Source organism: Dreissena polymorpha, chromosome 5 (assembly GCF_020536995.1).
Source record: "Dreissena polymorpha isolate Duluth1 chromosome 5, UMN_Dpol_1.0, whole genome shotgun sequence".
Classification (NCBI taxonomy): domain Eukaryota; kingdom Metazoa; phylum Mollusca; class Bivalvia; order Myida; family Dreissenidae; genus Dreissena; species Dreissena polymorpha.
In genome coordinates this window covers 116,870,734-116,888,724 of record NC_068359.1, presented here as the reverse complement: position 1 = coordinate 116,888,724, position 17,991 = coordinate 116,870,734, and the positions used below count along the sequence as shown (strand labels likewise).

The following is a 17,991-nucleotide window of genomic DNA, read 5'->3' as shown; positions in this document are numbered from 1 at the left end:
AAAGCAGAGTTTTAATGGTTTTTGTTTCAGAGAGGTTTATGAGAAGTGTTGGTGAACGATGGCACCATTGTTCCCAGACCAGAAGAAGCCCCACCTACTGTTCCCATGGATTATGCGTGGGCAAGGGTAGGGTGTTCCCATGGATTATGTCTGGATGATTTTATGGTGGAAACATATCAAAATGTCATTATCAAATGAGACTTGTTCTTGGCTAAATGCATGTGCTTAAAGAGTGTCGCAGATAAGCCTGTGCAGTCTACACAGGCTAACAGGGGTGTAAAATAACGGTCTCCCGCTCGCAATAGCGACTGTATTTTAGCCTCGGGAGAATGGAATTTCCAAAATACTCGCCCGACCTGGTGACCGCATAACTAGATCAGCCAGTGCTTTGATTAGGTAATAAGTGCTAGTCTGGCAGTCATTTTAATGTCATAAATACTGACTTGCTATCTAATGCTTCTCCTTTCCAAGGGGAATTAACTCATCGGAATTTTAACTGGGAATCCGCCACCTCAATACCGTACTACAGGCCAGGTTAAACATAGTGCAATGCAACCTAGGCAAAAATCGGTAACCAATCCTCAATATTCTTTCCGGATCGACCAGGTGTATACATGTCTTTTACGGCTCTGAATTGAAAATTGTATTTCGATTTATTTCACTTGGTTGATTGGGGTTTGAATAGATAAATTGTGTTATTTATCTTTTATTTCTCATTCGGATTAATTTATGTGGATTTAATGGATTTTGTTTCATTTGTAAAGGTAAGCCATGCTTGTTTTTATCGTCCAATGGTTTATTTCTACCATGCTGGGTGTTTTCAGGCGCGACAACCTCGTGCAAAACGTGCTCTTCTAATACATTGCTAGAACGTGCAAAGCATGTTCTTCTAATGTGTTACGAGATCGTGCAAAGCGTGTTTCTTCTATTGAAAGATTGTTTATCATTTGCAATTGTGTGCAATAATGATTTTAACTTTCCGCATGACAATCTAATTGATCGTCATTTTATTTTTCATCTGTTTGAATTAAACTTTTGTTTAATTTATGATCTATGGCAGTATTATTAGAATTTTCATTATGGTCAAATAATGATTTTATGTGCCGTATGGTAATCTGGTATGTGACCAGTTTATTGTTGAATATGTTTTGCTCTTGTTTTTCATATATTCAACTACATGATGGTCGCAGAAACAAGAGTTGATAAATACCCCGGTGACTTTGCAGACCATGGATGACAAGTTGCAGCATCAGTCACGGGTATCGGGCACGTTGGCGACCGTACTATGCAAAGTCTCTTAGACAGTCGGTCAACATCAGACCATATGGCGACACCCGTCAGCCGGTCTTTGCCCGATGGCATTGGTCAATGCCGGACCAATTGGCATCTGTATATACGGTCATTATCCGGTGACAACACTGGTCATGATATGACCGGTACGTCACCGGGGACGTTGATCACGGACCTTAGGCTCTGCATTGATCGACATCTGACCAGCCGGTCTGGTCATGATATGACCGGCCGGTCATGATATGACCGGCCGGTAACCGGTCCGGTTATGATATGACTGGCTGGTCACCGGTCCTGTCCGGTCACCGGTCATGTCACTGGTCCGGTCATGTCACTGGTCCAGTCATTGATCACCAGTCTGGTCACCGGTAAGGTCACCAGTTGACAGTCATTAGTTAGGCCTGCCACCGATAACACCAGTCATTAGTCAAGAAGAAGAACTCGGTCTTCATCACGATTATTCTTCTTCCTCCTATTGGTCATCGAATATATCGTCTTTATCAAGGAGTAGACATCGGACACGCTCTTCTTCGTCGAGCAGTTCTCATTGTTGCGGCTCTCGTAAGCGATCATGTCGTCTCTCACGGAGATGGTATTCTAGAAGATCTCGGTCTCATCGCAGCCGATCCACATCTCAACAGCGTAGCGGATCCAGATCTCGACATCGCAGGAAACGAGGACATCGACACGCCTCTCCTTCATTGAGCTCAACAGGATAGTTATCGAACATACCTCTCCTTCATTGAGCAGTTCTCGGCGTTGATACGCTCGTAAGCGATCTCGTCAACGCTCACGGAGACAATAGTGTAGGAGACAATATTTCCAGCATAGCCGAACAATAATTTGGCATCGCATCGTTAAGTATGGGATGTCGCCACTTCTCACGTAGGCGTTAATGAACTACTGGTCATATTGACGTTCTCCATTTTATTCCTTTAGGAATATCATGTCTCCATTCCATGTGTGATGGTTTTTTTATAGCATCTACACAAGTTGCAGTCACTGAGCCATATTTGTATACAAACACTAGTTTGTTTAACTTTTAGGCTTCTGGATTAGGTGTTAATTTCTCCACTACGACTACAAGGACACTTAATGCCTATTAATACTGATAATCTACCGTTGTTTTCCGGTTAACATTATCAGATGACTTCGTGGATGGTCATTCTTCTGCACCAGATATTTCTATTCTGACGCAATTATATTATACCAGTCCGGTCTGATCACCGGACATCGGTCACCATTCACCGGTCATATCACCGATCACTGGTCACCGGTCAGAATAAGTAGTTGTTCATCATCAGCGGATTATTTTTGTCCTCTTTTTCGTCATCAAATGAATCTTCTTCGTCTGCTTTAGTGATGTCTCATCGCCATTGGATTGGATTTTTGGCAAGATCTTCACTTCCGAGCAGTGCTTGACATCGATATCAGACCATATGGATTCCACCATTTTTCGGTCTTTAACTGGTAACGTCACCGGTCATATTATGACTGGTCCGTTCACCTGGCTACAGTTACCGGTCATTGACCGTTCAGTTCGGTCACCAGTACCAATCACCGGTATTCCACTGTGTTTTTATCGGTCAATTTTATAGTATCACAGGTATCGTCTACATTACCTAGTTGTATACCCCTGGCTATGATTGTATTGAATACTATATTTTATGGATTCAACAATCTACATGACATTTGTGGTTTTTCAATACTGATGTTCTACTGGCGATCGTTGGTTACCAAATCATCTCCCTGACTTGGTATATGGTTGATTTTCCTGACCAGCTATCCATTCTGGTGCTGGTTATGAACTACTTATACTAGAAGATTATGAAATACCTATAACTGTTATTTCTACTTCTATCTCAAACCGGCTACATGCAGACTACTGGTCTTGCAGATAGATTGGCTGAAGCGGGCACAGAGTCTAGCATTGAGGTCGAACATTACTATTTGACCTCTATTAATTTGTTCGAGACCCAAAGGATGAATTGTTTTAACCGCCTTTACCTGTCGGCTACAGACTTTGCAGTCAGTGTCACGGAACAGTTGGGACACATTAATGACGCTAGCAGGATTAGCAAGACGACAGTTCGTGTCGACTTGTGCTTTTCTATTGCTCCTACGACAGTGCATATTTTCAAGCTACTGGAATCAACAAGAGTTCTGATACATAGGATTGCCTATCAGATTGACCGCATGGCGGCTACAGTCTTGTAGATGGCTTGGGAGCTATTGAACTCAGATCTTAGATGCTAGGATCTGGAGGACCTCATCTTAAAGTTCTTCTTCTATTACACTTTGGCCATAACAGGCCGTCTTCCTATAACTGGTCGTATTCCTTTCGGAATTCGTCCCGGTTAGGAGTCGTTGAAGTAAATGGATTAATCAAGTCAGTATTGAAGACTTCCAAGCATTCTACCAGCAAGGGTGGACCCCCTTAAGGTTACTCCTAGGGTTTTCACCTTTTTCTGCCATCACACCTCCAATTCTGGAGGTACTACTGTCAATCATATTTCCATACTTCGCAAATCAATGACTTCACGACCTGTATTCTCCAGGATTTTAAAGGCGCCTTTTATTGGTTCAAGAAAGAGGCTATATACTGTAAATAGGTCATAAACTTATAAGTGTTAAAACACTTTCCTATTCTACCAATTTTCAAGAGTGTTGGGAGTGGGAAAGTTCGGCTTAGAGTGATTTCTTTCCCCACCAATCCTTAACTAATGGTTCCGGCCCAGGTCGGTATTTACCGGTCTGGTCACCGGTCTTTCTGCTGAGACATCTTTTCTTATGTCCGTTTCAGCTTTATTTTAAGTTAATTGTATAAATCTCGGGATTATTCAATGACACAGATTTCCATCTTTTTGTCATTATTTACCACTATTCAGTGGTGTCTAGACTAGAAGATTATCTTGGCAAGAATATAGTTTATTCTACCACAACCTTCCTTACATCTTATACAGATGTGAGCAGGGAAGGTTAGGGATTATTTTATAGAACAAAGTATCTTGATTTTCTTAATTATGTGGTATCCTAATGAATATCACCTGCACATCTACATCTTGAAAAGCGAAAATTCTTTAGCTGTTTTCATTTACAACACATTTTCACGATTCCATTGTGATGGTTTCAATTAACACACATCGGTCGTGGTTTACTTACATTTTGGGCGTTTTGTCTTGCAGTTCTTTCTGTCTAATTATTTTTCCGTTGGGTTAAAATAAATGTAATTGCGCATGCGCAGCAGTGATTTTGCAATGGCGTACAAAAATTGATGCATAGTATATTGCAGAAGGTTGTTTATCATCTAACGCTAGTAATGAGCGTTATGCGATGACAGCGTCAATAATGCAGTTCACAGAAATTGATCCAGAAGGGTGTGCAATTGTTACAATTGACATAAACTGGAAATATCTTGCCTTCTTGGTGAGTTTTTGGAATAACCAAGTTTTGCCATAATTTCATGCAATCTACTTAATGAACCATGGGATTATGGTTCTACGACCTTTAAGTCTCCTGTACAATTATTTTCAGGAACCTTCTTCACAGGTCAAATATCATATCTCAGAGAGACATATTTTACTGATCCAAACATGTGCCACTACATGTCTGGCATTATTTAGTTATCTCTACAGAAGAACGTTTTTCTGTTTGAGTTTCAATCCTGTTACTTGTGCAGGATAATTTCATCAGCACTGTATAAAGGTTCTATGGAAATACTTTTTTGACTGGGTATTCGAGAGCATAGTTATTACCTAATCACTCTGCTAGATACATAGAGGTTTTTCTCATCTTTCTTGATGATAAGAAATTTGTTCTTTTCTTCATCAACGGATAGAGATTATGCTTTCGTATACCTGTTTTTGTAAGTCATCACAACTCTGTGCTGTCTTACCTATTTTGAAACTGATCCAAGCTATGGAACGTCAACACTATGTTTTTCGTTCCTTACCTCTAAGCGGTTTTGACTTGTGTTACATGTATTGGGATGCTTAATGAGTCCTATGAACCTTTTTTACAGGCTTATTAACAGTTCCAATATAATTTTAAGATGGTTTTCCTTCTTATTATGGCTTTTACCATACAGAGAAGTGAAATTCATGCTTTTCTGTTGAAAACGACCAATTCCAGTTGGATCTAATGTTGTCTTTACTTTGTTGTGTCAGCCAGGATTCCTTGCTAATATCAAGTCTCTATATGGCTTCTTACCTTCAAGTTTCCAAGATTTTCTTAAACTGGTAGTCATAAAGATGAAGATAAAATTCTATGGCCAATCGGGCTTTGAAGTTCTATCTCAGCAGTGTTAGTCTATTCGAGGTCTCAAAAGACACTCTTCATTTCCCTAAAAAAGGGGGAGATGTGTCTGCGGCTTCTATTCTCGGGTTAGACCTCGACTAAGGAAAGTACTCTTATCTCTATCTAAGGATTCATTCCTTTTAGGATCTGACTGCATGAATTAAGAGCTCTGTCTGTTTTGTGGGCATATATTAATCACACCCCACTTTTTGACGTGCTCTAAGCTGTTTTTTGAGGAATCCGACCACCTTTGTCATCTTTTTATCTTCGTTTTCTGAAATGCCAAACATACAATTTGTATATGTTTGGGCTTGTGGTTTCACAAACGATAGTGTCTTCTTTACGACATAGACATATTACTTTGTCCGAAAAGTCATAATTAATACCGTTTTAACGAAGATTACTTGATAGCTCTTGTTTATGGTTTTGCTATCACTTAGCTGATAACCCTGTTTATAGGTTCTACTGTGATGGGAAAATATATACGAACCTTCCCACACTCAGCTGCCAAAATCAGCATGAGATAGAGGTCAGTATTCATGACATTTAAAACAACATTTGTTAAATTAAATTCATTTTAATTATTAAATCACTTATCTCTATCGGTAAAGTCCCACCTCCCACCCTGCTATTCTATTAATATTTTTGTTTATATATTGAAAGAATACTTGAGGGTGGTTACCGATTTTTGCCTAGGTTGCATTGCACTATGTTAACCTGGCCTGTATTACGGTATTAAGGTGGCGGATTCCCAGTTAAATTTCCGGATGAGTTAATTCCCCTTGGAAAGGAGAAGCATGAGATAGCAGGTAAGTATTTAATAATTAAAATGAATTTTATTTAAAAAATTGTTCTATTAACTGAATTTAACATGCATGTTACATGTAACAGATTCCAGCCTATACGTTTCTTTTACGACAGCTGTGCAACGTCTAGTTCTCGGAGGACTTGACATTCAGTAGACAGTAGCCCAATGCTGTCAACCTTTCCTGACTGATGGTGTTCCGTAGATAGTTTTTCACGTGTGATTATGTTGAATATGACTACCTTGACAGTTATCAACTGGAATTATTCGTAAAGCGATCGCAAAGTTTGGAAAAGTTGTCTGTAATTTACCGCCATCTAACTTCAACAGTTCACTTAATATAAAAAAATATGTGGGTGATGGTTCTGTCTTGGTCCGCTTCTTAGATGGCTTTGAATAAGCTAGTCAACAAAAGACGCCTCAATGTCATCTGGTTTAGATTCCAATAGATGCGTTGCACATTCCTGTAGATCATATAAGGTGAGAGACTCAAACTATGTCATGAAACCAAACAGTTTGTCAAGACCAGAATATGCGCTCAACTGCTTGGGAAGTTCAACAATGAGACAATGAACTATGCATGTCGTATGTGTGAATTAAAAAATTGTCGTGTGCACTTACTCCGAATTTGCATCTGGTGTCGAACTCTCGTCACAAAATGATTTCCGGCATTTCTTATGCTTATTCGCATCTTACTATTCGTTGATTGCAACAGACACTTTGGCCTTCTCTTCAATGTCGTCAAACGTGTCCAGATGTTGTCATGACCATACGGGCAAGTCGAATACTAAACAGAGAAACTTATGGTTCTGAATGGATATACAACATAGAAAGAAAACTGATATCGTAGTTAATAAAAGCGAACTAAATGGTAACAATTCGACATACATGGGGAAACTGGTAAAATTACACAATTTCTACTGCATTCCTGTTAGAGTTGATCAATGGCTTAATAAAGAAAGGACTATACATTGGGAAACTGGTCTGCCGTTTGGGGCCCCTTGATAATCGGGAGCCCAAGGCTGCAGCCTTGTTAGCCTAGTGGTTAATCCGGCCCTGTCATTCTGACAAGTATGTTTGACAAGTTTGGCCTTGATCTGATTGCATTTCTTCCACATTTGCGATAAATATCTGTGACATAATGGTAATGCTAAGCTATATTTCTCCCATGTATTATAGGAGCTAGGCCTAGTTGGCAAGCCTGCATTGTTTATGACCAGTCTCTGTGAAAAACTGGTATAGCTTAGCTGTATGAGCCTCTTTTTGAGAAAACTGTGAGCCTCTTTTTGAGAAAACTGGACTTTATTTAGATTTTCCAGTGTAGACGCTAAAGACACCAAGTACTGGTTATACCCAGGAAACAGAATAGAGAGCATTTCAAGAACGGCTTTCAATGCAGCAAGCTAAAATAAAATTGTTTTAAACTTAAAAGGAGCTACTATGTAGGTCTGATTTGCAAGCCTACATCGTTGATGACAAGTGTCAGTAATGAGATTCAAAGTCAACATCGATATCTATCTATTTTGTAGGAGCTAGGCCTGATTCGCAAGCCAGCCTCATTCATGACATCTATCTGTGATGAGAGAGGCCAAGAGCTGCTGTACGCAGGGATACCCATCACTGACATATTCAAGGAGGACATGGGCATCGGGGGAGTGCTCAGTCTGCTCTGGTTCCAGAGGAGGTAGGTAGTGAGATTGGGGGAGTGCTCAGTCTGCTCTGGTTCCAAAGGAGGTAGGTATTTAGGAGGACATGGGCATCGGGGGAGTGTTCAGTCTGCTCTGGTTCCAGAGGAGGTCGGTATTCAGTGATTTGTTTTGCCAAAAATTACTTTGATATTTGTCTGATTTTGTATCATTAATGGTAAAAAGTTACATTGTTTACCCCAAAGTCTGACCAAAATGAGTTAAAACCCTGAGGTGCTCAGCCTACTCTTGTTCAAGAGGATGTATTTATCCTACATAAAAATGATATCATAGAAGCTAACTCTGGGTGTCATATAAACTTGTTCTTTACATGCCTAGTAGCCTTTAAACTCCTATTTCATGCTCAGTGTGCTCTGTTTCCAACAGAGGTATACATCAGTACAGGGTTGAGCATAAACTTATGTTTGGTTGGCTGGTTTTGATGGTGTTTGAGATTATAATGTCCTTGGTTACCAGAACATGTAAAAGGATTTACCATTTGTTAGTTTTGTATTCTGCAGCTTAATGATTTTGTAGAACAAAACTCTTAGGTGTCATGTAGACTTTTTCTTTTCATGCCTAATTGCATGTACAAACCTCTGCAAGCCATGCCATGTAAACCTTTCTTCAACTTGTCAGATAAATTAAAGTACACAATTAAACTAGCATTGTACGCTCTTTATGTGTATGTCAAGAGTTGAGCATACATTTATGTTTGGTTGGCCTATTTTGATGGCAATTGAGATTGTAATGTCCTTGATGACCTGTATGTGTTAATAAAAATGTACTTTTAAAAGAAATATTTACAAATGTGCATGTTTTAGTCATAAATCAGATACTTATTCAATAAATTTGTTACATTTTTAAACTAGTATGCATTCTGATTGTTATATATCACAAATCTTACTCTTAACTGTTATTTCAAACAGATAAATGAAACAAAATACATGTGTATTTGCAAACACAATTTTCTAAAAACATATGAAAAGCATATAGAGGTAGGGCTATGCAATTGCTAAATAAAAAGATGTGTTGTGAATGGCCTGTTTAGGCTCAAATTATGTTTTTCTTAATGCGGCACAACGTATGATTTTTCTCAATATGTCTGTATTAGATACAGACATAGTGACCTTTAACCTTTCTCACATAAAACTTATTTATATTGATGACAATGTTGCCTTTGCAGACTTGAGTTCTCTTTCCCTTGCAGACTTAAGCTATCTTCCCATTGTTGCAGACTTAAGCTTTGTCCCCCTTGTCCTAGCAGGCTTAAGTTATCTCCTCCTTGTCCTAACAGACTGAAGTTATCTCCCACATGTCCTTGCAGGCTTAAGTTATCTTCCCATTATGCTTGTATAATTAAGTTATATCCCCTTGTCCAGGCAGGCTTAAGTTCTCTCCCACTTGTCCTTGCAGCATTAAGTTATATTCCCTAGTCCTAGCTGGCTAAATTTTTATCTCCCCCTTGTCCTCACAAGCTGAAGTTATCTTCCCCTTTTTGAAGACTAAAGCTTTCTCCCCCTTGTCCTAGCAGGCTTAAGTTATCTCCCCCTTGTCCTAGCAGGCTTAAGTTATCTCCCCCTTGTCCTAGCAGGCTTAAGTTATCTCCCCCTTGTCCTAGCAGACTTAAGTTATATTAAAATTGTGTTTGCAGCATTTAGTTATATCCCCTTGTCCTAGCTGGCTTAAGTTATCTCCCCCTTGTCCTAGCTGGCTTAAGTTATCTCCCCCTTGTCCTAGCAGACTTAAGTTATCTTCCCCTTGTCCTTGCATACTTAAGTTATCTCTCCCTTGTCCTAGCAGACTTAGGTTATCTTCATTCTTGTGCTTGCAGACTGCCCCGCTATGCTGCCAAGTTCATAGAGATGTGCCTGATGGTGACAGCAGACCACGGGCCCGCAGTGTCCGGGGCTCACAACACCATTGTGTGTGCCCGGGCGGGAAAAGATCTTGTATCCTGTCTAACTTCTGGGCTTCTGACAATTGTATGTGCAATCTTGAATGGCGATTTGATTGGGCAATTGGATCTTTTCTGTAATTAATTAACCCATTACCACTCAGATATACACTTTGATGTGTTTGTAGTCCCTTAGAAAATCAAATTTAATTGAAGACTTTTCTTAATAGATTCAAATTTTGAGGCTTAATTCCCAACTCTAAGATACTGTTTAGAAGCAAACAGCTTTAAACCTGAACAGACTGAGTGTTACTGGCAGGCTGTTCTGGGTCTAAGCTGTTTGCATGAAGCCATTATCATTTTGCTAATGAGTGGTAAAAGGTTAATAGATGGATAGATTTTTGTTTGGGATATCTTAAATTATGTGTAAGCTTTAAGGGCATTATTGGACTTTTGCTTAAGATAAAATGACAAGGGCATGTACTTTGTTGTTTGGAAATATATTTATTCCATTCTATTTTTATGCCCCCGGTAGGGTGGCATATAGCAGTTGAACTGTCTGTCAGTATGTCAGTATGTGTGTATGTCAGTCTGTCCGTCCGTCCGGAAAAAACCTTTAACGTTGGCCATAACTTTTGCATTATTGAAGATAGAAACATCAAATTTGGCATGCATGTGTATCTCATGGAGCGGCACATTTTGAGTGGTGGAAGTTCAAGGTCAATGTCATCCTTCAAGGTCAAAGGTCAAAAAAATAATTCAAAGCGGTGTTCTCATGAAGCTGCACATTTTGAGTTGTGGAAGGTCAAGGTCGTCCTTTAAGGTCAAAGGTCAATTCTTTTATTCAAAGTGGTCTTTTCATAAAGCTGCACATTTTGAGTGGTGGAAGTTCAAGGTCAAGGTCATCCTTCAAGGTTAAAGGTCAAAAAAAATAATTTTTCAAAGCGGCGCAATAGGGGGCATTGTGTTTCTGACGAACACATCTCTTGTTTATGTAGCATCTTATTCACAACTATTTTAAGAGAACTATGTGTCCTTTGACAGATAAATGAGGGTTGAGTAACAACTTTTATACTATTATTTAAGTTAGCCATCAAGAACCTTATTGAAAATCTATAATTTAACAAAGATTCTTTATGAATTAGCATTTAAACTGTACCTTCAAACTTTTCATAATCCTTTTCCACTCAGAAGCAAAGTTAAAATGGCTATGTGCAAACAGCATAAAACCAGAACAGCCTGCGAGGAACTCGCAGTCTGTTCAGGTTTTATGCTGTTTGCATCTCATTAGTATCTAAGGGTTGGAAATGACGCCTTAAAAACTTGAATGAAGTAAGAAAGGTCTTTAATTAAATTTATCTTTCCAAGGGACTACAAATGTGTCAAAATATGTATCTAAGTGGTAAAGTGTTAAGAACCGTCGTACTTTCAGTTACGATAAGGTACCATAGTTTCACCTAATGCACCAGATTTTCAATGAAAATTGTGTGTACAGTAAGTTGCTGATAAAATGAAATTATATGCAATTCTCATATTGTAAGTTTAAATATAGTTGAGGAATCTCCAATTATTGTGGCTCAGTAACACCTAATGCACTGGAGCATTCAAAGTTCAACTCAGCCATTTTCTAGCTTCTTTGCATACTAATACTATTGATAAGCTATGTGGCCTTCAATGTTGCCATGGGGTTGTGGATAAAGTCTCCACTTTATGCTCGAGAGGTCACAGGTTTGATCCCACTGTGGGTAGCATTCTTTAGATCTCCACCATAGAAACCAAGCACTGGCTCCACCCAGATAAAGGACTTCAATAAGTCTTAGGTTTTCAATGCAATTGAGATTTAATAAATAAGTCTGAACTAAGCCAATGTCATTTTGCAGCGTGAGAGATTTAGAGTTCTGATAAGCCACATGTCATTTTGCAGGGTGAGAGGTTTGGAGGAGCCCTGGACGCCGCGGCCAAGCAGTTCAGCGAGGCAGTGGACAGTGGAATGATCCCAATGGAGTTTGTGAACTCAATGAGGAAGAAGGGGATACTTATCATGGGCATCGGACATCGCGTCAAGTCCGTATGTATATTCAAATGAAAAGAAAACTTTGTAAAAAAACAACAACAACGCTTTCTGTGTTTATTGAGGGAATACTTATCATGGGCATTGAACATCGAGCCAAGCTGGTATGCTGTCATGTGCATGTGATCACGTTGTAAATTAACCTTACAACAACATTTTATTGCCTTGCCTATGTTTGTTTTGTGTGTTTGGACAATTTGTAATTACAAGTAATTGAAGTTGTTTATGGTTATGACTTGTAAACAAGAAAGACACGATAGAAATTATTTTATAATTTTATCATGAATTTCTGACTTTTAAGACATGCAAAGAAAATTCCATTCTTGTCCAAAAAAAAAATAACTTAATCATCCAATTAAATTTACTAATTAAGAACCAACTTATTGATCCTTATCATAGTAGTTCAATGTTGAATCAAACCATTATCTATGACAACAAAATTGAAGAAGATTGACCAAGTTAGAAATCTATTAAAAAGAGGCAAGTCCGAGACGGTTTTATTTGTTTTTTTTTGTCATTTTCCAGATCAACAATCCAGACATGCGTGTAGAGATTTTGAAGGACTACGCCCGGAAGAACTTCCCAGCCACGCCCATTCTGGACTACGCCATCGAAGTGGAGAAGATCACCACATCCAAGGTGAGCACTCGTATATTAAACTCACTCTGTGAAAAGGAGTTTAATGCATGTGCGTAAAGTGTCGTCCCAGATTAGCCTGTGCAGTCCACACAAGCTGATTTAGGGACAACACTTTTCACTTTTATAGTATGTTTTGTTTAAAAAGAAGACTTTTCATGACGAAAATCCAGTTTAGGTGGTAAGTGTTGTCCCTGATTAGCCTGTGCTGACTGCACAGTCTTATCTGGGATGACACTTTACGCACATGTATTTAACGCAGAGAGAAGCTCATATACAAGTGTGGAATATTTCATACCCTGGTTTGTCATATAGCTGTGTCTGTATTAGTGCATGTAAGTCCATTAATATGATTCTCGTGTATGCGTCTCAGAACAACAGGAATTTCAAATTATCAAAATGTCAGTATACAATATTTATTTGTGTTGTGTGGATTTATTTATTTGTTTCCATCTTCAATGTTGTCATATTTCTGGTCAATAGGCGCTGCCAGAAAACATAAATTATAAGTCCCCTTAAATAGGTTCTCGGTATCTCAACCTCATTTTATAGGTCCTGTTGTTAAGTATTCAACTTTAAAAACTAGTAGAACAAGTAATCATGAAATGGCCCCTTTAGTGTAAATACATGGGAAAAAAGTTTTGTACTGATGATATCACATATAAATTAAGTTGGGACCTTAAATATAAAAATGCCCTTTTTAGATTTACCTGTCAAGCTATGTATGTCTTATAAATCAAATTGTAACTTTATGCCATATTCCAATATTTACAACAGATCACATATTGGCCCACCTACATGTATGAAAGCATTGCCCCTTGGTCTACAGCCTTGTGGGCAATACTTGTGCTTTAGGTGTGCAAACTGGGGCCTATGGCCAGGGATTTTTTTTTATGCCCCCCGGTAGGAGGGCATATAGTGATCGGACTGTCCGTCCGTCTGTCTCTCCGTCTTTCCGTCACACTTTGTGTTTAGGTTTCGAAAAATGCTCATAACTTCTATGTCCCTTGAGATATAACCTTCATATTTGGTTTGCATGTGTATATGGACAAGGCATTTATATATGCACAAAAATTTTGACCCCTGTGACCTTGACGTTGAACTTAGGGTCCGCGTTTAGGTTTCGAAATCTGCATTTAGGTTTCGAAAAATGCTTATTACTTCTATGTCCCTTGAGCTATAACCTTCATATTTAGTATGCATGCATATATGGACAAGGCCTTTCAATACGCACAAAAATGTTGACCCCTGTGACCTTGACCTTGAACTTACGGTCCGTGTTTAGGTTTCGAAATCTGCGTTTAGGTTTCGAAAAAAGCTCATAACTTCTATCAAGCATTTATAGGGGGCATAAGTCATCCTATGGTGACAGCTCTTGTTTGCTTTATATTTTACAGCCTTTTTGATTGGGAAAATTTAAACATTATTAATATGATTATAAATAACAGTGTACCAATTGTTTAAAAGTGCATGTTGATCTGCTTCCTAAAATTTATATAATAAAGTTATAGGAAATTAACTTGCGGTATAATATAGATCTACTCAATACACCAATTATTGAGTTTATTGGTAGAGTTTGGCATATTTTTGGGGAAATTTCGGTCAGAATTTTGGGAAAGATAATACTTTTTGCCAATGGGAAACAGCCTATTTTTACTTTTTGCAATTGGGAAACAGCCTGTAAGAGGCTGTAATTTTGGGGAAAAAAAATCACTGATGGCACTCCATAGCCATTTAACATCCTATATTAGAGGTTGTTTGTTTTTGCAGAAACCCAACTTGATTTTGAACGTTGATGGATTTATTGGAGTGGCGTTCGTGGATCTACTTAGAAACTGTGGCTGCTTTACAAGGTATGCTTAAAATGAACATTCATTAGACATAAGAGACAGCAATATGATGAGGAGATGAAATGCCTCCCTCCCACCCATACAACAAAGGGACAGTGATGTACTAATTTTCACATTTCGTGTTCATCATGACAAAACTTTAAAAACTGACTATCTACATCTGGGCTACTTCTTATTTCATCTCCTCATCATATCGTTGTCTCTTAGAATTACAATCAATTTTTGACTCCCAGGTAAGTCTCGTTTAATTTGTATACGCCCATTTTCAAAACGGGACGTATTATAGTTTCACCCTTGGCGGGTCGACGGCGGCGGCCAAAGCAGTATCCGCTCTCTATTTCAAATAGTTTTCATCCGATCTTCACCAAACTTGGTCAGAGGTTGTATCTAGACAATATCTAGGTCAAGTTCGAATATGGGTCATTTCAAGGATTTAGCATGGTGTCCGCTCTCTAATTGAAGTAGTTTTCATCAGAACTTCACCAAATTTGGTCAGAAGTTGTGTCTAAATGATATCTAGGTCAAGTTCAAATATGGGTCATGCCGGGTCAAAAACTAGGTCAAGAGGTAACATAGTGCATTTCAAGTATTTAGCATGGTGCCCGCTCTCTAATTGGAGTAGTTTTCATCCGATCTTCACCAAATTTGGTCGGAAGTTGGGTCTAGATGATATTTAGGTCAAGTTCAAATATGGGTCATGCTGGGTCAAAAACTAGGTCACGGGGTCACTTAGTGCATTTCAAGGATTAAGCATGGTGTCACTCAAATGGTATAGTTATGTGTTGCTTAATTTAAAAAATATATCATTTTTCCACTCAAATGCTATAGGTATCAAGTTGTCCAAAACCTTCAAACGGGTGTATCTTGTGACAGTTTGGCACTCTTGTTAAATTTGTATTGAATTTAGTTTGAGTTTGGCTTAAAGCCACACAACTTATTTTGCAAAGTAAATCTAATTTAAAGTATAAATAAGAAACATGTTTTATATATGCCAATAAGAATATATCTAGTGGTTACAAGGAAGAAATCCGTCTTTTTTGCGCTTTAAAACTTAAAAATAATCACGTTTGACAAAATGGACGTATACGTCCAGAAATCCTTTTTTGGTTTCAAAAGCGGTACCATTTGAAAAATAATAAATTACTTGCTAACTAGGCTATAGATTTAATTTTATCTATGCCAATTAGCATATATCTGGTGGTTACAAGGTAGAAATCTGTCTTTTTTGCGCTTTAAAACTTAAAATAATGGCATTTGTCGAAATGGACGTATATGTATAGAAATCCATCTTTCGTTTTTTAAAAGCGGTACTGTTTGAAAAATAATAAATTACTTGCTACAGTACAGTCCACGAGTTTCCCCCAAAAAACTCGCTCCCTCCGCGGGGCTTTTGTCTGCTTACAAGTGCTTCCGCGGCGGGGAAGGCGAGGTGTACTCGCTAAAACGCTTGGCGTGCCGCCGAGCTAGCTAATACCCGCGACGTTTATTACTGTAGCTTAGTCGGTAAATGCAGACAATTTCCGTTCTTATGTGGACACCTCCTTGCAATACAGCGGTAGCAGTGTGCTACTGTGCATGCCAAAAAATGCACACATTTTAATTAAAAATTATTTAAATACTCAGGCTAATAAAAATAAAGATAATTGTATAGAAAATGAATATATGTTTGAATATAAAAAGGTAAGGTATAGTATAGCCTATAATATAGGTCGTGTTTATTGCCATGCTGTGTTATCATTTGCCAATACATGCATATAAACCGAATTGTCTTTAGAATTTATGACGATAAATATGTTTAGGAATTTCATAAACACAACCGTATGAATACGCTATTCTTCAGAAGTGTAAAGAGTACAGTGCATTATGGGGCAGAGCTTTCATTGGACGAGCGAGTTTAAATTAAGATTGAATGCAATACAATACATGTACATAGAAATGTTTTATTGCGTCATACTCATGCAAAAAACGTGCTTCCCGGGGACTTTCTGATACCGGACAAAAATGAAGGTGAATCGCTGTTCACAATTACACTGTGTTAGAATGTAAATAAATCATCTGGATTATTTAATTAATTTCTTGTATACATACTGAAAGATTCAATGCCTAAATACTTGATTGATAATGAAATGTCAGAAAAACTTCACAGCCGCTCCTTTAATATAGACAAACTGCAATCATATCAAAATAAGATTGTTTTAATAGTTTTGAATAACTAATTTGATAATTATCCCGCTTGCACTTAACTTATTGAAATAAGCGCACCAAACCGCTCTGATTGTGAATACATGTAATAAACACTGACACGCGAGTTTTACACACCTTTATTGACATTACACAACAGATAAACAACAATTAGCTGTCGGTGTTGTTTATCCTCTAAGCCAATAAAATTGTTTATATATAAATATATATATATCGCGGAGTAGCGAGAGAAATTGGGAAGAACGCGTAGACTGTACTGTAACAGTTACTAGTCAATAGATTTAATGACCATTTTGCACACTTTTAAATTGCATCTATATGTATTAACGTGTATTTCATTTCAAGGTCAGAGGCTTAAAACAAACTTACCCAATAATTGTTTCTCGCCAATTTGTCGTTCCGTTTTTCTGTTTGTCATTGTTGTCGTTTTTGTGCAAAATCTCAGACACTTATGATGCAAATTTAATGGACCTTTATTTTCAGCAACCTTAACAGTCCACAATTTTCAGGGAGTTTCTGCCCTTTGATTATTAGTATTAAAAATATGGTTTTAGCGCGAGATCTCTGACAATTATGATATGAAATTGATGAGACCTGATATGGATTATCTCTAAAAAGTGGACTTTTTTTCCACGTCAGGTCTTTCCCATCCAATGATTTACAGGAAGTTGTTGCCCTTTGATTAGCAATATAGCACTTTTCGTTTCTGTGCCAGATATATGGTTTTGATCGCTTCAGGGTGTATCTGTGTATCTTTGTCAGGTCATTCCGGTCCAATTATTATATTTTAGGGAGTTATTTCTCTTTTATTATTAATTTATCTTTTTATGCTCCTGAAGGAGGGCATATACTGATTGCACTGTCCTTCCATCCGTCTGTCGGTCCATCCCTCTGTCTGCCCCTCACACTTTTGCGTTTAGGTTTCGAAAAATGCTCATAACTTCTATGTCGCTTCAAATGTAACCTTCATATTTGGTATGCATGTGTATATGGACAAGGCCTTTCCATACGCACACAAATTTTAACCTCCTTGACCTTGAACTTAGGGTCTGCGTTTAGGTTTTAAAATCTGTGTTTAGGTTGAAAAATGCTCATAACTTCTATCAAAGCGTTTTTCGGGGGCATATGTCATCCTATGGAGACAGCTCTTGTTTCTTATTGATTTTTTCATATCTGTGCCTAGTCTACAGAACTTATGTTCTAAATTTGATTGAATTGTATATGCACTTTTTCTTTGAGATGGACAAGCACATAATGTG

At 38.2% G+C, this 17,991-nt stretch overlaps 1 protein-coding gene across 1 annotated transcript in view; it reads left to right on the top strand.

Moving 5' to 3' along the window:
• The first annotated feature begins 61 nt into the window (after positions 1 to 61).
• The window catches only part of LOC127881876 (ATP-citrate synthase-like), a 40,159-nt gene continuing 22,229 nt past the window's right edge, over positions 62 to 17,991 (top strand). Inside the window, exons 1-6 of the mRNA XM_052430055.1 lie at positions 62 to 126; positions 7,921 to 8,075; positions 9,911 to 10,061; positions 11,898 to 12,041; positions 12,570 to 12,683; positions 14,451 to 14,533. Of these exons, the coding sequence (XP_052286015.1) occupies positions 106 to 126; positions 7,921 to 8,075; positions 9,911 to 10,061; positions 11,898 to 12,041; positions 12,570 to 12,683; positions 14,451 to 14,533 (668 nt within the window). The 5' untranslated portion in view covers positions 62 to 105. The remainder of the gene's footprint in view (positions 127 to 7,920; positions 8,076 to 9,910; positions 10,062 to 11,897; positions 12,042 to 12,569; positions 12,684 to 14,450; positions 14,534 to 17,991) is intronic.